The following is a 22,378-nucleotide window of genomic DNA, read 5'->3' on the forward strand; positions in this document are numbered from 1 at the left end:
TTGCCTCTCTTCAAACAACCAAGAAAATTCCTCTAACACTAGGTGTAACATCTTTTTCTCTTCAGTGCTTGAATGACTTGACTTCTTGGTCAACTAATTCCATAATGGCGATGCTACATAATGCACTTTTCTAACCAGAAACTTCTTTCTCCTCTGTCCCATCTCATCTTTACTTCGTTGAATCCTGGATCCTCCTACGTCTTCCAAAATCTCCTTTCCACTAGCAACAATAGTACCTCTCGGTATTACAACATCTTTCATACGAAAGTTATCTATACGCACCGGTATTGCAAAACCTTTCGGTTTTCCTTCCGGTCAGCAAATACTTCTCTCAATATGCACTGATTGATGATCTAACACATCATTCTGGGTGAGTGGATCCACCAGAATGTCTGTCTTTGGCTGCTTCCAATTCTTGACATCTATCCAAAGAATTTTTCCACTTCTTCCTCTTATCCTTACAGAGTCGGTGGTTTTTATCGCCCACGTCTGTGGTTTCATGGGAGACTGTGAACGGTGCCTTTTACAGCTTCCTTGCTTCTGTTAGGTTGGTGCACTGCCAAAACGATGCATTGCTTCATCAAACTGCACAGTTCATGTTTGCTAATTCACTATCCCCTGATAATGGTGCAAGAAGTCATTCCCTAATATGATGTCCAAATCACATTTCTTTAGCCTCACTACTTCCATCTCCTGACTGTATTTACTCTCATATATTTACAGATTCATCACGCACGAACCTGCCGGAACAATTATTTCTTCTCCAAGGCCACTAATACGAAATTGGGGTGGTTGCAGCACCCTTCAATCATTTTTATCTACAAATAACACACTAACTTGCCCCCCACTCATTTTCCTGATTCATCCCCGCGTTGCGGCAATGAATGCACATCTGGTTAGAAAATAGTGACTTTGTTGGACAACCATTACTGAGATGGCCTATAGTCTGGCAAATAGTGTAGAATGATGTGTGACAGCGCATAGCCGTGTGGTTGGGTCTCGCACAACGCTGACAAAATACTTCCTTCGCTGATACTGGTAATGGATCCGGTGGACACAGTGCAGCAGCGCAGAAGCGCAATACATCTTCGCGTACTATTGCCAAACAAACAGTTTCAAACAGAGAGCTGGGGGAGGCCGCCTTAACTTCTCAACTAGTTCGGGGTCAATACAACGAACAAACACATCAGTAGCTCAAGCTTCTGCGTCCGAGTGCAAAATCCTATTCTCGCTGGCATTTTTGCCGAGATGGTAGATACAACAAGCCTTGGCTCGTAGGCGATCTGCAACTGTATCAAAATCCTCATCAGGTTTCTGCCGCAGAGTAGATTATTGGTCTTGGTAATATCCGGTACCTCTGATGTCAAAATAACGCGTAGTTAATCCATGGGCCAAAACTTCAAAGTCGTGCGTATCACGCAATTTTTCCACTGTCTCTATAAACATTTGTGCTTCCCCTGTCAACTTCAGTCTGGCTACATTGACCAATAGATCATCTGGTCAGGCACAAGTGTGACCTACATTCCGAATATTCTGTATGAACATAACCACATTTTCATGGGACTTTCCAGAAAAGGTGGAAATGAAAAAAGGCGCAGGAAAATTACTTACAGTTACCATGTTAGCTGAAATTGTGGCAGTTGTATTAGTGACAGAATTAGTATTAGTTGTCATGGGTTGTACATTTGTTACCGGTGTAGAGCTAGCTGGACAAGTCCGAATGGCATGGCAGCTACAGAGACAAAAGTTCACGGTGCCGCAGCACCGGGAGAGGCAGGTGGTGTTCACAGCTACAGGGAAGGCAGCAGAGAGAGAGTCTCTCTGACGGGTGGCAGAGTACATCCAGCACAGCCACGTGGTCCCCTCCACCCTGATTGGTCAGAAGCCGAGAAACCTGTGGGGGTGGCATGGAAAGTTCTGAAACGTGGCCTGGTCAGCGTCACCTAGGCAGCGTTGCCTCGTCAGCACACGAGGGAGGCGCGTGATTGAGATTGTCCATCCCAGTGCTGACTTGCTGTTGCCAGACTGTGGGACGAGAAAATTACAGGCAGCCAAAGCTGCCGGCCAATGCTGGACTGTAATGAGAAAATGAAATTAACCTTTTGAAATAAATTAACGATAGAATCCCCTACTATGTGGCTCCACCTTACAATATGGTGCACTGTGGAGTGTACCTTGTGCCACTGCTAGTTATTCCCTTTCATGTTCTATTCAAAAACTGAGTTTTGGGAAAATAATTGTCTATGTGCCTTCACATGAGCCATAATTTCTGTTATTTTGTCTCACCATCCTTACGTGAGATGTACATCAGTTGTAACAGAATTGTCCTGCAATCAGTTGCAAATTCGTCAAGTTTTTCATGAGAAGAATGTCATCTTCCTGCCAGGGAGCATTTCTGTAATACTTGTATGTGAAATGAATCTACCACTAATGAACCTAGTAGCATGCCTCTGAATTGCTTCAGTGTCTTTCTTTAATCTGAAATGTTGGTGATCCCAAACAGGCTTGCAGTACTTGAGAATGTGTTGTACAAATGTTCTTTATAGGTGAGCTACACTTTTCTAAAACTCTCCCAATAAACTGTAGTCACTCCTTTACCTTCCCTACAACTACCCATGTAATGACAGAATGAAAACATTTGGTTGTGTGTGATTTTGTTCTCAATGGTAAGGAGAGGTGGGCTACAGAGTGGTGTGGTGACTGTCATCGTAGGAAAACTGGACAGGAGCAGAAATCATTACTGACGAAGTTCATGCAGTAAACATAATATTTAATTAAGTTGTATTTTTATAAGCATATGAAGACTCATTACAGATAGTATAACAAGAAGGAGTCTATCTCTCAGTGTCAACAAGGAAAAAATTCTCTGAACTAAAGCACAAACAGTGGTGTCAGAACTGCAATTAGGCTGTATCTGTGTATCATTATTTAGCAAAGAGGCTCCAAGTGTGAGTTAGGTGTGTGGGGCTGGCACCAGCTGTCCAATATCACTGTGGCAGAAGGCGCTTGTAGCCCGGAGCTGCTGGAAGTGTGAGTCACTGGGTATCCTCCATTGGGTCCACCAGACTCCGCCTGAATGCTGTCAGCATCTGACAGAAACTTTCAATCCCATTGCCACTAGCAGTCAACTGCTCCAGAAACCACTGAAATATGCTAGGTCCAGAAACACTGCCAGATGGCTATCTCAAAAATTTGAAGAGACCCAGATGAGTATTAATGATAAAGACCTCTTGTGACTGCTCATCCAGAGCGATTTGAAAGTAAGCACCATGGAAATCAGTTTTGGAAAAGTAATGTTTGGCACCCTATTTATTTGTCAGTTCTTCTGCATGTGGCAAGAAATAACTGTCAGTGACTGTTTGAGGATTCATTTTTTTTTAAATTTTTATTTATTTATTTTATTTAATTTTTTTAAATCGGCACACAACCAGAGTCTGCTATATGGCTTCTTTGGGAAAAAGAAGAGGGGACACTCACTGGCTGACAGTAATGGGTGTTACGACCCCACTGTCTTGCGAAGCAGTAAATTCATGAGCCACCTGTTCTCAAAGAGCCTGAGGAACAGGAAAAGTTTAAGAAAATGTGATTGTGTTTTTCCTTCATTGTGACATGGACAACAAAATTGTTGGCTTTGTCTAAACCCTCAGAAAACAGATCCTGAAATTCTGCATGTAACTGAGAAACACTGTCTTGAGAATCAAAGTGAGAAACAGAAAATACATTGTCCTGAATGCTTAACCCAAACAAATCAAGAGTGTAGACCAAAATACACTGTAAATATTTCAACCCTTAAGAATATTGTTGTGATGGCTAAGTGGAGATGTTGAGTCACAGAGAGGCAAAACAAAAAAATCATTGTAAAATATGACATTTTCTCGGCGAATCAACTGTTCAAAATGATTTTGGGGTTGCAGCCGGTCGTCGTAAACTTCATTGTACGATATTTCAGCTGGATAACTGCCAGCCATCTTCAGGTGAGCCTAACGAGGACTAACGAAGATGTTCTCTGCTCCGTCTTATATAGTGCCCTGATAGTACTGCCGCACATGTGTTGCAGCCGTGGAGAGAGAAGGGCCACACCGCCCAGCAACAGTGCCCTCACTGGTGGAACTGCAATGCTCAGCTGCCATCGATATTGTCACTGGCCGCAGCTATCGAAGTCTTCTGGCGTCTTCATCTCGAGCAAATTACGGAGATGATGGGATTCCATGCGTTATTCATTTGGTAACCACTGTCACGGTTCATTAGATTTCCCGCAGTGTGTATTTCAACAGATTATTTGATAATGGAGTCCCAAAAAGTTGTTGCCTAGGCAAAAATTGAAGTTTTGTCGTACTCCATTGAATGTCCATTAGAAATACAATGTTCTGCAACTGCAGACTTACTGGGTTGCAGTAGGTGAGTGCAACATTGATGTTCTGTACAATGCTCTTCCACTGTACGCATTGTCTGTCCTATATAGGCCATATCACATTGACATGGTATTTTGTAAATTCTCGCCTTCTGCACAAACAAATCATCCTTTACCAATCCCAGCAAATCTAAAATCTTAGAAGGTGGACGAAAAACCACTTTCACATGAAAATTTTGAAGAATCCTTGCTATCTTGAAGGAGATATTTCCAAAAAAGGGAAGAAAAACTAGGGACTTGGCTGGCACGTTCTCCTCTTTATCCACTTCCCAGTTCCTGGCTCTAGTTGAGAAGGCCCTGTTAATTTGCCGGGTCGAGTATCCATTGTCTCTGAACACTATCCTTAAATGTTCAAGTTCCTTAGGCAAATTCTCTGCATCCGACACCATATGTGCCCCTGTGCGCAAGGGTTTTAAGTACACTCATGGTCTGGGATGGGTGATGGCAACTTGAAGAATGCAAATACAAATCAGTGTGAGTGGGCTTACGGTAGACAGAATGTTCCTCCAAGCTATCACTCTTCCGTTTAACCAAAATGTCCAGGAATAGAAGGCAACCATCTGTCTTGAGTTCCGTAGCAAATCGAATATTCTCATGTATGGAGTTAAGATGATGAAAAAACTCGATTAACTTTTCTTCTCCGTGGGGCCACACTATGAAAGTATCATCGACATATCTCCAAAGAACAGTTGGTTTACAAACCACTGATTCAAGTGCTCTCTCCTCAAAATCCTCCATAAAAAGGTTAGCCACCAGAGGAGACAGAGGGCTGCCCATGGTGACATCATCAGACTGTTCAAAATATTCATGGTTAAACATAAAATAAGTTGAGGAAAGAGCATGTCGAAACAAAGCAGTGATGTCTGATTCAAACTGTTGACCAATTAGAATCAAGGAATCCGCAAGAGGTACTTTTGTGAAAAGGGAAGCTATATCACAACTCACTACAAGGTCTGAACTATAGCAAATGTTCACATCATATACGGAACTCTGCTGATTTTACAACACACTGGGGGCTCTCCACTTAAGGGAACGTCTTCGTCAGTCCTCGTTTGGCTCACCTGAAGATGGCTGGCAGTTGTCCAGCTGAAATATCATGAAATGAAGTTATGATAACCGGCTGTAAGCCCGAAATCTTTTTGAACAAAAAAATCATTGTCATTATTCCATCCTGGTTTTTCCATTGTTTGATTGCAATAATATCATATCTTGAAGTACTGGCAAATATTATTAATTGCAAGCATCTAAATAACAAGTTTCAAAACTTGCCAATTTACAGCCTATGAGTCACTAAATTTCTGTGCTACTTATATTAATACTCAGTGCTAGGTACTATTATACCTTGTTGGAACCTATGTTCATGACTTCAGTTAAATGGCATTATACTATAACAATAATTACATAAAACTGTATTAACAATACACCATTTTGATACAGGAATGGAAAGATGATGGGACTAATTTATATTTGACGTTGCATTATGGAAATCAAAGATGTGTCTCAATTAGTGTAGAAGTGAGTCCTAAAAAACACTGGCAGGATCAACCATAGCATGTAGAAATACACTGAGTGACAAAAGCCATGGGGTATGTTGTGATATTGTGTCAGGTCTCATTTTGCACAGTGTAGTGCAGTGACTCAACATGGCATGGACTCAACAAATCATTTTAAATCCCCTGCAGAAATAATGAGCCATGCTGGCTCTATCGCCATCCACAATTGCAAAAGTATTTGTGCGTGAAGTGACTCTCAATTAAGTCCCATAAATGTTTGATCTGGCCAAATCACTCACTCAAATTGACCAAAATGTTCTTCAAACCAATCTCCCTGTGACATGGTGCCTTGTCATCCATAAGACTTCCATCATTATTTGGGAACATGAAGCTGAACATGGTCTCCACGTAGCTGGACATAACCATTGACAGTCAGTGATCAGTCCATTCCACGTAAATGCAGCCCGCACCATTATGGAGCCACCACCAGCTTGCACAGTGCGTTATTGACAACTTGGGTCCATGGCTTTGTAGGGTCTGCACTACACTCAAAACCTACCATTAGCCCTTCCTGACCAGGCCACGGTTTTCCACTCATCTGAGGTCCAACTGATATGGTCACAAATCCGTGAGAGGCACTGTGGACAATGGTGAGCTGTTAACTAATGCACTTGCTTCAGTCATCTGCTGCTATAGCCCATTAAAGCCAAATCTCACCACATTGTCCTAACAGATACATTCATCGTATGTCTCACATTGATTTCTGTTCAGTGTTGCTTGTCTGTTAGTACTGAGAACTCCATGCAAACACTGATGCTCTTGATCATTAAGTGGGGGCTGTTAGGCACTGTGTTGGCTGTGATGAGAGGTAATGCTTGAAATTTTGTATTCTTGGCACACTCTTGCTATTGTGGATCTTGGAATACTGAATTCCCTAATGATTTCTGTAATGGAAAATCCCGTGCATCTAGCTCCAACAACCATTCCATGTTCAAAGTCTGTTAATTCTCCTCAAGCAGCCACAACCATGTCAGAAACCTTTTCAAATGAATCACCTGAGTACAAATGACAAGCTCTGCCAATGCAATGCCCATTTGTGTCTCCAGTGCTTACGAGTCATAACAAATTGTTTATCAAAGTGCCTGTGATGGACAAGTTGCGCAGACTACAAATGGACTTGGGTGCGACAGTGACTTGACTGAACTGAGAAGCTTATGTGGCTGTGGAATCCCCAGCAGTGTGTCTGGTTACTCAATGTTTGTTGAGTTACAACAAGTAGCCTATTCCAATTTTGAGGCTCTCACTACATATAAAGCAGTGGTTCATCCTTCGACTTTTCTGGTAGTTTATTTGTTTATTTATTTGAATACCTAACATGTGATATAAAAGTACAGGTATATAGCATTAATACATGTATATTACAAGAATAGAGAAAGATAAAACTACATATAAAACTAAATAATTGTCATATTAACAGAATCTTCCGTCGGTTCTTGGTAGAACAACATTATAATAATAAATGAAAAGCACCAGTTTGCTTTTGTTCTACAATATTATTTTTATTGCTAACCAGTTTTCGGCTTACAAGGCCATCTTCAGACATTTACTGAGTATTATCACCAAAGAAGTTAAATGTTAGCCCAACATTTAACTTCTTTGGTGATAATACTCAGTAAATGTCTGAAGATGGCCTTGTAAGCCGAAAACCGGTTAGCAATAAAAATAATATTGTAGAACAAAAGCAAACTGGTGCTTTTCATTTATTATTAAATAATTGTCAATATCTAAGTTCCTAATCAATATAAGAGTTGTTTCATCTGCTTTCATGAGGTTTCTCCAACTTCCCTGATAGGAACATTATTGACATTCATCTCTAATATGCTTGAGCTTATGGTTTAAAGCCCCATAGTCACAAACCAGAGACTCTGCAGCACACCACTTGTAAAGTGAGTCTGTGCATCGACCATGCCCAGTGTGAACTCTGTTCGGTTTGACCTATAGTTTCCTGTCGAGTTCTGTGCCAGCAGTATCACAGTTATACTTTCAGAATCCCTAATGCTTTTCAGATTGACAGTCCCGATCCACCAGTCTCTCACCTCGATATTACTGGCATCTAGCTGTTCGGCTTATAATGGTGGGTTCCTTGCATGGAGTCCATTTCGTCATAGACTTGGTATGTCTTGCAGTACGGGTAATTCCAGGTTCTCCTGTGGCTTGCGGTATTCCCTAAGCAAGGCCTCACTTCTGCGGATTGTGGATGGACAGAGTTGCTCAGCAAAGGAAGCCAGTAAATCAGTGTTGGTAGGATTGTCCCAGTTATTAAGCACATAATGTGGTTCAAGTGGACATTGATAAAGTTGGTGTGGCAGCTGATCAGCAGAAATATCTGTTGTTTAGCATAAATATCTATTGTTTATTATGGTGTTGAAGATTCCAGTTTTTCAGCATCTGATTGTTCTTAGTAATTTGGTATATCATCCCTTCTCTCCAGACTGTCATATGCTGTGGTTAGGTCTACAAATGCGACAGATGTCTTCACGTTTTCTTGGAAACCAGCCTCTTTGAAAGTTGTCAGAACCAGTACCCAGTCACAACAACTTCTCTGTGGCCTGAAACATTCTTGCTGAGCTGGGATTGCTCCAAAATGAAGCCACTATTTCTATTACAAATGAGTCTCTCCAAGAGTTTATAAGTGCAGCTGTAAAGGGAAATTAATCTGAAAGTTAGAGGCTGGTCAGCTGGTGTACCTGGTTTCAAAATTGCCACTATTTTTGTTCCCTTTAGCTCGTTGGGCAGTGATCCATTTTCTAGGATGTTGGAGAAGAAGTGCACCAGCTTTTTTTAACACCATTACCCACGTTTATCAGCAGTTCCACTTGTATATTATCCAGACAATGTACTTTACCATGTTTAGTTTGTTTCACGGCCTCATCCAATTCAGTCCATGTAAATTGTGAAGTAGAGTGCCCAAACATGGGCACTGAGCTTTTAGAGAGATGAGTTCTCATTTTATTTTAGAAGTATGTTGTATGTCATAGGATTTTTCATCTATATGGTTAGTGATTTGGTTAGCTGAAATATCAGACTCCTGATCAAGTTTATTGGAGTCTCTGTCAGTTTTATGCAGAAGACTCCATGCTTTTCTACTGGAATGTTTGAAGTTTACATTTTCTACTGTCTCACACAATTGTACTTTCCTAGCTGTGTCAAGACTTTGAAGGAGGTTGTCTGCAATATCGCTGTCACTAGTTTTGCTGTATTGTTCATTGGCTGTGTGAGAAATTAGGTATGACTTCTCAAGATATAGGTGTTGTGTGCCCTCTGCAATTCAGGGACGCAAAGAAGAGATCCAGGCTGTAATCTATTCGCCAAGTGGCTGATCTGAAATTTCGCAAATTCTTGGCTTCATAAACCAGATATAAATTTTCATTTTCAGCCCAGTTATTGAACACAGTATCACATTCATTGTCACATTCATAGTTCCAATGTCCATGGCGACTATTAAAATCTCCAGCATAAATCAATGGGTGAGCAGTAATTGGCAGAATATCCAGTGGCCATGGCATATTTGGTGGCTTGTAAATATTATTTATAATGGTCTCCACCACTTGTATTGAGATGTGATGGATCTCATTTTCTGTATTTGTCGAAATGAGGTGAGCATGCTTGATATTGCTCCTTAAATAGGTGTTGACACTGTGCACACTGTGATATGCAGCACCCATAAGATCGTAGCCATGGGTCCTACCGCTTTTATGCAGGTCTTCCATAGTTGGAGCTCACGTTTTCTGGATTAGAACTACATCAAAATCATAATCTACAAGGAGTTTAGATAGGTATTGCTTTTAACTTGGATAATGCCTTCTATGTTTAAATGGCATATTCGGACTGAAGGGTCAAATCTTTTAATCAGTTTTACATGTACATCTACATTTACATAGATGATCCAAAAGCCACCATATGATGCATGGCGGAGGGTACCCTGTATAACTACTTGTCATTTCCATTTCTGTTCTACTTGCAAACAGAGTGAGGGAAAAATGACTGTTTATGTGCCTCTGTATGGGTCCTGATTTCTCATATCTTATCTTCGTGATCCTTACATCTAATGTATGTTGGCTGCAGTACACTCGTTCAGCTTCAGATGCCAGTTCTTTAAATTTCCTCAATGGCATTTCTTGAAAAGAACATCGCCTTCTCTCTAGGGATTCCCGTTTGAGTTCCTGAAGCACCTCCATAACACTTAAGTGTTGTTTGAATCTATTGGTAACAAATCTAGCAGCCTACCACTGAATTGCTTCAATGTCATCCTTCAGTCTGACCTGATACAAATCCCAAACACTCGAGTGGTACTCAAAAATAGGTTGCATCAGCATCCTATAATTGGTATCCTTTACAGATGAATCACTCTTTCCTTAAATTCTCCCAGTAAACTGAAGTTGACCATTCGCTTTCCCTCCCACAGTTCTCACTTAATCATTCCACCTCATATCACTTTCTAGTGCTACACAAAGGTATTTAAATGACTTGAATGTGTCAAGCAGGACACTAGTAATACTGTATACAAATGTTACAGATTTGATCTTCCTACTTAGCCACATCAACTTACATTTCCCCACTTTTAGGGCTAGCTGCCATTCATTACACTACTGGAAATTTTGTCTAAATCGTCTTGTATCTTCCTATAGCCACTCAACTTTGCCAACTTACCGTACACCACAGCATCACCAGCAAACAACTGCAGATTGCTGACCATCCTGTACACCAAATCATTTATGTTTTTATGCATGTAGAGAGTGCTTCTGAAGATGTCTATTTCTTAAGGTGATGGTAGTGGATGTGCTGACACTGCAAACTTGTTTGACCTGGATGCTTTGAGTGCTTTTGATTTTTCCATTTCAGATACTGTCTACCTCATTTTTAATTAGGTCCCTTACCAGCAGTTAGATTCTCTGTATTCTGATTTCCCATCTCTTTTCTTGGACGGACTAGGTTGTGTCACTAACTTCGCAGTCCACATTACCCAGAACCCAATGGTGTAGCTGTGTTTTTCCATGCACACTTTATTCCATGACTCATGTCAAAGCAGTACTGGACAGGCTGATGTTGTTGGGGGTCATACAGCTTATTACATTGACTGAATGGAAAAATCCAGCTGATCAGCTTCACTTCAGTGACTTCAAAAATTCAGTTTATGCTCAGACTATCATTGACACCTACCCTTTGCCCTGTGCAGACTAGTTATTGGGTAAAAACTAACTGGGACCAGTTTTCTTCCAAAACTGATTTATTTGAAGCCTATTTATAGGTTCTGTTGCATGACAGTTCTAAACAGCTCATTGTGGTTAACGCAACTTTCGGGTTATACCAATTTCAGCGCCTCCTGTCTGGTGTGGGTAGTTTTTGAGCATTTTTTGTAACAACTAACAATGTCCATTCTGGAGTGCATCAACTATTTCGATGACATCATCATGATGTGTGCATCCACAGAAGATATTTACTTAACTTGAGCACCTTGTTTACAGTCTTACATACTATAGAGATCAAATGCAATTTGGTCAAGTCACACTTTTTTTAGCTATCCATTGTGTATCTGGGCACTGAGATTTCTCAGAAACGTGTTAAACGTTTATGTCGTCATGTCGCTGTGGTCAAAGCTGTGCCTTGCCTTACAGGTATCGAAGAACTTCAACCGCTTTTAGGTAAACTTACTTACTATCACAAATTTATTCCATGTACAGCCACATTGACCCATCCCCTCCACAAGTTGCTTCAGAAGAATATTCCTTTTTCAGTGGATGCTGGCCTGTGAGCACACATCGATGCTTTTGAAATCTAAATTACATTCTGCTCCTTGTTTGGCTATTTTCCATCTTGACTATTACCTGGTTTTGGCTATGGATGCCTCTCAGAATGGACTCGATTGTAGCACATAGGGGCAATTGTAGCACATTGGGGCAATTGTAGCACATTGATATGAGGATGGTTCCAAATGCTTATTCATCAAAAATGCTCAACTCTGCTCAGCAGTGCTACTCCCAAGTAGAAAGTTTCATGTGTTCTTGTATGAGTCTAAGTTCCACCTCATTACTAACCAGAAGCCCTTGGTTTCATGGTTTAACCATTCTGCTTCATTGCCCCAGAAAGTTGCACATCGCCTCCAGCACTGCACCTTGTTTCTATCTTGCTAAAACTGTGCAATGTATCTTCAGCCTACCATGCAGCATGCAAACACTGATGTCCTATTCCAACTGCTGGTGGGGCCAGATCCTACTTTTGATCAGGGGGCAGTCCTTCATTTTCACTTAGATGTTAAGGCGCAACATACAGTGAAAGGGTTGAAAGGGTTTCCTAATACAGACTCTTGAAATGCAGCTGCTGTTGCTGCCAGTATAGATTTGTGTCAAGTTGTTCACCTTGTTTAGTGTGGTTGGCTGTACAAGCCTCCAGAAAGAGGTTCTGATCCTTTGCATAACTAGTTTGCACTTCATTGGCTCGACAGGCATCCTGGCAGCGCTCTGATCTTTTGTGTAACTATTTTACTCTCCCTCACCATCTTTCAGTATCTGATGGCATTGTTCTCTTAGCTACAGGTGGGCTGTCAGCTAGGAAGTGTGATCCCCGTCACCCTAAGGTGGGATGTGCTTCAACTCCTACCATTGGGAGGGGTGGGAGGAGGGGGAGGGGGTGCGTGTGTACCAAATTATTGGCCCGTTGGCACGTGTTTTTGCCTGGCATCAATGATGACATCTACATCACAGCTACATCTACCTGATTACTCTGCAATTCACAATGAAGTGCCTGGTAGAGGGTTCATTGAACCACTGTTAAGCTATTTCTCTATCATTCCACTCTCTAATAACATGTGGGAAACATAAACACTTAAGTATTTCTGTGCAAACTCTGGTTTCTCCCCATTTATTATGACAGCCTGCAGCTGCCATTCATTATTTAAATAATGAAATATTGCACTAGAGACATTTTTTTCATGCTTGGCATGATGTGTTTTGAGAATTTTTTCTATTTGTCAAGTGAAAATATGTACATAAGTATTTTGTGTGGTGTTTGAATATGTGGTATTTTGTGTCTCTTCCATTGTAGTGTTGTTTTTGAGATTATTGGGTACTGTGTCTCCTCAGTTATGTGGAAAACCACACACACACACACACACACACACACACACATACATACACAAACTCTCACTCACTGTTTGTGTAATATCACAAAATATACATACATAAATACTGCACTTGACAATGAGAATAAATTCTTGAAACGTGTTGTGCTCAGCATGAAAAAAAAAAAAAAAAAAAAATGTAACCGGCATTGTTTTTAAACTAAAAACATTTGAGAAATGTAAAGTGAATGATGATGTCAACTAGCACTACAAGTGGCCAAACACCGAAACACACTAAATATGGTTTGACAAACATACCACGATGATTACAACAATGACGAAACTGCATTTGTACAGTAGAGACAGTTTGGAAATGGTTGTTATTGGTTATGATATCTTTATTCCAATGAACCTAGTTACTGCAACTTCCTGGCAGATTAAAACTGTGTGCCAGACTGAGACTCTAACTCGGGACCTTTGCCTTTCATGGGCAAGTGCTCTACCTGTGAAAAGCAAAGGTCCCGAGTTCGAGTCTCAGTCCTGCACACAGTTTTAATCTGCCAGGAAGTTTTCTGTCAGCTTACACGCCGCTGTGGAGTGGGAATTTCATTCTGGGAACCTAGTTACTCCCATCAGCCGCTACACCAAGTAGAGCTTGGTAATGGCGGGAGATACAGCATCAATTGCTCCAAATTTTACATATTTACCGGTTCAAATGCATTGCTTAGAGTGCCCTGGTGTCAAGAAACTTAACCACATAATATTTGTTAACACTATTGCATGACCAGTGTAATTTTAGTCTCCATAAAGATTTTTCATAATGTGTAAATCATGGGGAAATTATAAATATGTTGATGTGAAATCGGGTGCAAATTAACAATATGGACATAGGAAATTTGACAGGAACAATAAAAAATGTCATAAACAGCAGGGAAACATTAATTCCGGGAACATGAAAGCCAGGTTATACTGTAATCTATGATTACTTTGCATGTGGCAAAGTACACAAACAAATGATATGTGGAGAATGAGATTTTCACTCTGTGGCAGAGCATGCTCTGATATGAAACTTTCAGGTAGATTAAAACTGAGTGTCAGACTGAGACTCAAAATTGAGGCCTTTGCCTTTCACAAGCAAGTTCTCTTGCCCGTGAAGACAAAGGTCCCAGGTTCGTGTCTTGGTCCAGCACATAGGTTTATTCAGCCACAAAGTTCTCTAATGACTGAGCTACCCAAGCATGACTCACAACCCATCCTCACAGCTTTGCTTCCACCAGTATCTCATGTCCTATCTTCAAAAGTTTATAGAAGATCTCCTGCATATCTAGCAAGACTAGCATCACTTGAGGAAAGGATATTGCATGAGAGATTCTGTAGAGTTTGGAAAGTTGGAGATGAGGTACTGTTGAAAATAAAGCTTCAAGGACAGTTATGAGTTGTACTTGGGTAGTTTAGCTGGTAAAGCATTTCCCCGTGAAGACAAAGGTCCCAGGTTCGAGTCTTGGTCCAGCACATAGTTTTATTCAGCCACAAAGTTTTAAATCATGTGTGTGATGCCTGGAAACTGACTTTTTCTACATTTCAATTAAAATCATGGTAATTATTTATGAAATATGAAATTAACTGTCTAACTGACATAACAGGTTCAGTTTTAAATATCCAGGCAAAATGTTTATAGAAGCACCATACCATCACAGTTTCAAAGTGCTTAATTGCTGAGTTTCACTGCATGTGTGTTATATTCAGTAAGCTACCAACATTTGTGAAACTCCCCATCAGCCTGTCTTGCATTACTACTGAACATTTGTAATTATACTCTACCATTTCATTTTCCTTGGAGAGTATTATATATGTATGTGTGTAAACTGGTTAGTTTTCTCATATTGTTAATTACGAAGAATGCTAATTCTGTATTGTGTTTCATCAAATGTTTATAGGTACCACAGATCCGGTATGCTACACCTGAGAGACTATTGGAGCGTTTAACTGATCTCAGATTCCTATCGATAGATTTCCTAAACACCTTTTTGCTTACATACAGAGTTTTCACAGATGGGGTAACTGTTCTTGAAGCATTGAAGAAGGTGTTTTATAATTCAGATCCACCTGAGGCACAGACAGCAGTGGGATCAGTGATGTAAGTAGTAGTTTTGTTCTGTCACGTGCAATAAACAGTGAAGTATTATAAACTTTTTTAGAAGACAAAATACTGTGATCAGTTATGCATATTATAAATTCTATATTGTATACCAAGCTATAGTTAAAATGCGGTTCTCAGCATAAGTTCTTCATTTTTCTTGCATGGTACTCCAGTTTTTCTCACACTCCCAGCATTTAGGAGGAGCAGTTCTTTTCTTCAGTTTTATCCTCCAGCAATATAGTTGTTTCAGTTTAGTTCATAGACCATGGTTTTGTTCTATATTATGGCTATGAAACTGCTGTTATTATTACCAACGAGAAATATGTAGTGCTGTGCAGTCATAAGATTTTGCCGCTACTAGTCGAGATTCCTGCAGGATAGTGCATACGAATGGTGCTTGTAATTCTAGTGACTCCCATGGATCAATAATAATTTGTTTTCTAGGGAGGAGTCACTTCAGTATGTAATATCATGAATCATTAATTAATTGAAATATCCAAAGTAGGCAGCTCTAATGGTGTGCATGTCATAAGTGGACAAAATAAAATGGACTTAAATATTGTATGATAGTTATTGTTTTCCACGGATGGACAAAAAGTTCTCACTAGCTTAGCTGGTTACCTACATAAAAACATAAAAAAATGCAGCACTCCAACACCCTTTTATATTAAGCTTCACAGCTTACATTTGTATGCTTCACAAAATAGATTACAATATACTGTGTTTTGACCACATTATAGTGACAGACATATGGAGTGCAAATTGCAAAAATGTTAATTCCAAGAAAAAATGCAACCAGAAACTATAAAAAGTACTTAATGTGTAAAAAATTTTCATTTATGTTACTGTCAAATAGTTTCTGAAGAAGTAGTGTGGTGTCACAAAACTGTGAAAACAAAATTGCACAGGGAGCAAGTACACCATTGTACAAATCATAATAGTCAATGCTGAAATTTTGGTGCTGCAAGACATGTGCCATAAAGGGTATAACGTGTATAAAGTGTGTATCATCTCATGTGCGTAAAAGTAAATCCAAAGTTAAAACTATGATGCTGCAAAAGGGATAATAAATATAATCTAGGTAAAACACTAAAGAAGGACTGCAAAGTCAAAACTATTGTCATGCTGTTAGAAAAATTGCATGTGTCAAAATATATGAGGATCATCCACAAAGTAAGTTCTGTTTCTATTTCTATCCACGACAGCACTATCATTGCAGTTCTGAGCATGAGTGGCAGTTACTCTGACTCAAGGAGAAGACATGTACACCATTTTCAGATCTCTGCAGCCGACATGTGCTTTGTAGTGCTTTTTTATAATGTCAGCCATAATTGAAAATGCCGCTGCATGTGAAATCAGATCTGTTATTCATTTTCTAAATACAAAGAAAGTTAAATCAAAGGAAATTCATCAAATCTGCGAGGTTTATAGACAAATTGCTATGAGTGATTCAATGGTTAGAAGGTGGGTCAGACTGTTCAATGAAGGATGTGATCAAGTGCACGATGAAGAATGAAGTGGATGCCCGTCTGTGGTTACTGATGAACTGGTTCACACAATTGAAGAGAAGATTAAACACAACGATAAGTTTACACTTAGTGCCCTTGCTATAGAAGTTGCGCAAATCTCACAATCACTAATTAATGAAATTGTTACTGAAAGACTGAAATTTCGAAAACTTTGCTCATTTTGGGTACCTAAAGTTCGTACTGGGGGGAAAAAAATTGCATTGATGGGCAGTGAACTTCAGTTTTTGACATGCTACAATGAGGAAGGTGATGGTTTTCGTACGACATCCCTGAAACAAAATGGTAATCGATGGAATGGAGCCACACTTCATTCCCAATGAAGGTTAAACCTAAGCAAATCTTGATACCTCAAAAAGTCATGTTCACCATTTTTTGGGACAGAAAAGGCATTTTGCTGATTGATTTCTCACCATGAGGCCAAAAGAATCAATGCATGTGGTTACTGCGAGACCATTAAGATATTGCGCCACACAATACAGAACAGGTGCCGAGGATTACTGTCAGAAGGTGTTGTTTTTTTTCCATGATAATGCTTGACCTCACACAGTGAATGTGACCAAACAATTCTTATGGGAATTTCACTGGGATGCATTTGATCACCCTCCGTACAGTCCGGACCTCACTCCTAGCAACTTTCATCTCTTCTTACACCTAAAATCTGTCCTTGGTGGTCAACATTTCAGTGATGATGACGAGCTGAAAGAACGTGTTACCACACGGTTGAATACACAGGCAGAAACCTTCTATGAAGAAGGCATACAAAAACTTGTGCCATGCTTTGACAAGTGCCTACAAAATTTCAGAAGCTATGTAGAAAAGCAGTTTAGCAGCTTTAGATTTTTGTACAATAAATATTTTTTCTGCATCTGTACACATTTGTTCTATATAACGAAATGAAACTTATTTTGTGGACATACCTCGTAAATATGGCAAACTCATGAAACAAAATTATGAATGTGATAAGAAAAGCTCTCTCTCTCTCTCTCTCTCTCTATTCGTTTAGTTGGTTCCGACTCTTCGTGACCCCATGAACCAAATCACACCACTTTTTCCTGTCCTGCACTTTCTCCCGTAGACCTTCCAGGTTGGAACACATTGCTTCTGTAATGCCATCGATCCATCTAATCCTCTGACGTCCTCTTCATCTAGTTTCTTCTGTCTTCCCCAGCATTAATGTTTTTTCCAGTGAGACACACCTTCGCATTGTGTGTCCAAAGTAGGTCAGCTTTTGTTTTAACATTAGACCTTCCAGGGAGGAATCTGGTTTTATTTGCTCCAATATTGATCGGTTGGTTCTCTTTGCAGTCCATGGAACTCTAAGAAGTTTCCTCCAATACCACACAATTTGAAGGAGTCAATTCTTCACTGTTCAGACTTTCTAATGGTACAGGTCTCACATCCATACATCACAACTGGAAAGACCATAGCCCTCACAATACGGATCTTTGTTTGCTAGTGCTATATCTCTGGACCTTATAACCTTATCCAGGTTTGACATCGCCTGTCTACCGAGCAACAGGCGTCTCCGGATTTCATGGCTGCAGTCGCCATCAGCAGAGATCTAGGAACCGAGATAACAGAATGTGGTCACTACCTCCATGGTTTCTCCTTCTACATCCCACGAATTGGTAGGTGTAGTTGCCATAATTTTTGTTTTCTTCACATTCAGCCTAAGACCGGCCTTTTCACTTTTGTCTTTCACCTTCAGCAAGAGTGTTCTCAATTCTTCTTCACTTTCTGCCAACAGGATCATATCATCTGCGTACCTGAGGTTGTTTACATTTATTCCAGCTATTTGAATTCCTGTTTCTCCTTCATCTAGCCTTGCATTCCTCATAACATGTTCTGCGTACAGATTGAATAAGTACGGTGACAGTATGCAGCCTTGCCGGACCCCTTTCTGAATCTTTATCCATTTTGTTGTTCCATACATAGTTCTCAGCGTGGTTTCTTGGTCAAGGTATAAACTCTGTATCAGATGAATGAGGTGATCTGGTACACCCATGTTTTTCTGTACATTCCATAATTTGTTGTGATCAATGCAGTCAAAGGCTTTGGCGTAGTCAATAAAGCAGAGGTACAAATCTCTATGGAATTCTCTTGCTTTTTCTGTAATCCACTGAATGTTAGCAATTTGGTCTCTAGTTCCTCTTCCTTTCCTAAATCCAGCTTGTTCTTCTGGTAGCTCTCGATCTAGATATTGGCGAAGTCTGTTTTGTAAGATTTTCAACATGACTTTGCTAGCATGTGAGATAAGTGCAATTGTTCGGTAATCTGAGCATTCTTTAGAACTTCTTTTCTTTGGAATGGGGATGAATACTGATCTTTTCCAGTCTAATGGCCACTGCTGCATGATCCATATTTTTTGACATATTGAGTGCAGCACTTTCACTGCATCCTTTCCAGTGACTTTAAACAATTCTGCTGGTATTTCATCATGCCCACTAGTTTTGTTATCAGCCATTTTTTCAAGATCCCACTGGATTTTGCTCTCCAAAATATCTGGCTCTAGTTCTAAATTAACATTAACATCAGCAGTAGGAGCCCTGTCATTATGCAGTTCTTTCTTGTATAGAAAAGCTATAGTGAACTATTATTAGATACTGATACTAGGACTTGTGGAAAAATGCTGGAAAACTGCTAAAAGTGATATTCTGAGTGTAAAGTGTGAGGCAGAATTTCACTTTCAATGTGCAGAGGTAGACTCTTCACTAAAAGGAAACAACAACCTTACAAAGTACTATTATATTAAATAGGTCCACAAATATCCTCTCAACAAACAGACTTGAAGTACTTGGTGACATCATTGATGATGGTGCTTTTGTACATCATACTGAAAATACTCAAATCCTGTGTGCTGCAGTAACACTTCTCAGAAAGACTACCATATTTACTTGAATCTAAGCCGAAATTTTTTCCGGTTTTTGTAATCCAAAAAATCGCCTGCGGCTTAGAATCGAGTGCAAAGTAAGCGGAAGTTCTGAAAAATGTTGGTAGGTGTCACCACAACTAACTTCTGCCGTCAAATATATGTGGCGCAACACAGGTATGCTTTGCAGGCACAAAGATAAATGCTGGCACCAAAACCTCTGCGTCGCATGTCAGTAAATAAATTAAAAGAAAAGGTAGAAGAATGTAAACGTTTATGCCATGTATTCTTTTGGGTTTTCTGCTATCTCATTTAAATCCTGTCTGCCTAATAAACTACGAAACTAGAGTGAGACAACAGCAAATGCGGAAGAATATACATATCATGTCAGGTTTATATTCGTATTATTCTTATGCTCAATAGTGATACAGTCAGAAATGAAGCATGGCAATTGACTAGATTTTTAAATCTAAGATGACTCTAATTTCTGTACAGAATGTAATGTACTAAAGAGGTGTCTGCAAAGATTTTCAAACGGAGAAAATTTTTCGCTAAACTCTCGTTCAGAACATCTTCTATCATACGCAGTCTATTATTTGTTTCTTGTTGATCATTATGAAAGAAAGCAGCAGTCTAAGTAACAACAAATAGCGGTCTCTTGCCATTGTTTCCCTTACGAGACAATTCCTCTCTTTTTTTTATTGTAAAAATGGTTCAAATGGCTCTGAGCACTATGGGACTTAACATCTATGGTCATCAGTCCCCTAGAACTTAGAACTACTTAAACCTAACCAACCCAAGGACATCACACAACACCCATTCATCAAAAGGCAGAGAAAATCCCTGACCCCGCTGGGAATCGAACCCGGGCGCGGGAAGCGAGAACGGTACCGCACGACCACAAGCTGTGGACTTTTTTATTGTAAGCCGTGGTAGCATGCACAAAAGCAAGCCATGCCACGAGCGGCGGCAGGTCGTAAACACTCATTATCAGAATGCAACAAACAAGGCATGACACAGTACAATAATGCATTTTCAGCTTAGAGTGGCGTAAACCCCTATAACAAAGAGAACGGAACTTATCAGATCAAAGCAAAATAAGCAATTGATTCAAACCAAATGAAGCATGCGAAAAAGCAAGGGTACCCGTATAAATACGGACGGAGCACCTGACACATAGCAATGGCTACTTGGTAAAGCTTAAATGTTAAGCTTACGACTCAAACCAAACTACTGTAGCTGTATCTTCAGCCATTCGACCTCATTAGTGTTTCACGTTACAATGGACCAACTTTGTTTAGATTTGGAGGGGCGGTCTAAAACTTTTCTCTCACCTTGAATTTCGAGTCTTAAAGTTCAGGAGCGGCTTAGATTCGGGAACTTTTTTTTTCCTTTGATTTCAAGGCTCATTTTTCAGGTGCGGCTTAATTTCGAGGGCGGCTTAGATTCGAGGGCAGCTTAGATTCGAGTAAATACGATATTGCTTCTAAAACTCAAAGTGAACATATTCAGATTCTTTGTCTTGCTGTTCCTCAAAATATCCACCAATATGATTTGGACTGTAGTGCCCTGAAGAAGCTTGTGATTCTTGCCAATAATCATAGCAGTCAAAGCAGGTGCACCCCTATCGCAAATAAGAAAGCATGTTCGTGTGGAGGAAAATGGTAATCTGCTGTTTAAGGATTTCATTGGTCTATTTGGCAGCTCAGATGACATGAGCACACTAACATATTCCAGTAATAGTTAACACTTGGAGAAGAATTTTTTGGCTAAGGAGAAGAGAAAGTTTCAGAGTAAATGTTGTACATTTTGATAATGATTTAGCTCATGTCAGTGTAACATTAATGAATCTGTCAGAAATAAAATACATAATGTGCATTGCATAAAAATATTTCATTGAAATATTAGAAATCTTTTAAATAAAAAAGAAACAGTTGGATCAGATGAAACTATTGCTTATGTGCTATTTGAATAGCTATAAAAGTGGTTCTTACTAATGCAGGATCTGCGTAAGACGTGGGGATGGCAATTTACAGGCACAATACTCTTAGGCACAAGTCAGAGATGTAAATCAGTAGTGTATTGAACAGCAAACTGAATGCTGTGCCGTCAGATAAGAATTAGAAACTCAGTAGTCTACAGGGCACCTATGGGAACACTCAGAAGTACCTTTCTTTGCTAGAATCAGTTCTTACAAAACTTTATAAGAATAGCAGTAAGATAATAGTATGTGGTGATTGTGACATTAATTTCCTTTCAAATAATAACAGTCATAAACAGCTGGAATCATTATTGTCTGTTTTCAAACTACTTTCAATTATGTAGTTCCCAACAAGAGTGTAAGGGCAGAGCAAATCTCAATGACTAATAATCTGTTCCTTGACCCCACAGATTACAGTTTAATAAAAACACAGGCTGTAATAAATCATCTGTCTGATCGTGATGGTCAAATGACAACTTTAAAACCTGCCAGTAGAAAAATGCTAAATGGTCGTACTAAGTAAAAAATGTTCGAACAATAAATACTGAATCTGCTACTTTGTTTAGAACTAGTTTACATCAGGAACAATGGGAGGTAGTTTACGAGGCAGGCACATAAAATGACAAATTCAGTTAACTAACGAAACAAACACTGTTTTAGTGTTTGTTTGGTTAATTTACAATGTTTCACCAAGAACCCATAGTTGATTCAATTAAATGAAATTCACTTCATTCCTGAACTTATTTCTCAAACATTTTGAAGCCTGTTTCCCCCAAAGACTGATTAAAATCAAACAAGTGTGTAGTGGAAAGAAAGAGTGGTTAACAATTGATATTAA

The 22,378-nt window shown here is 39.7% G+C and overlaps 1 protein-coding gene across 1 annotated transcript in view; it reads left to right on the forward strand.

Moving 5' to 3' along the window:
* Nucleotides 1–22,378, forward strand: part of LOC126199146 (ras-specific guanine nucleotide-releasing factor 2-like) — a 1,534,440-nt gene that overhangs the window by 983,657 nt on the left and 528,405 nt on the right. The window contains exon 14 of the mRNA XM_049935901.1: nucleotides 14,959–15,158. Within this exon, the coding sequence (XP_049791858.1) occupies nucleotides 14,959–15,158 (200 nt within the window). The remainder of the gene's footprint in view (nucleotides 1–14,958; nucleotides 15,159–22,378) is intronic.

Source organism: Schistocerca nitens, chromosome 8 (genome assembly GCF_023898315.1).
Source record: "Schistocerca nitens isolate TAMUIC-IGC-003100 chromosome 8, iqSchNite1.1, whole genome shotgun sequence".
Lineage (NCBI taxonomy): Eukaryota > Metazoa > Arthropoda > Insecta > Orthoptera > Acrididae > Schistocerca > Schistocerca nitens.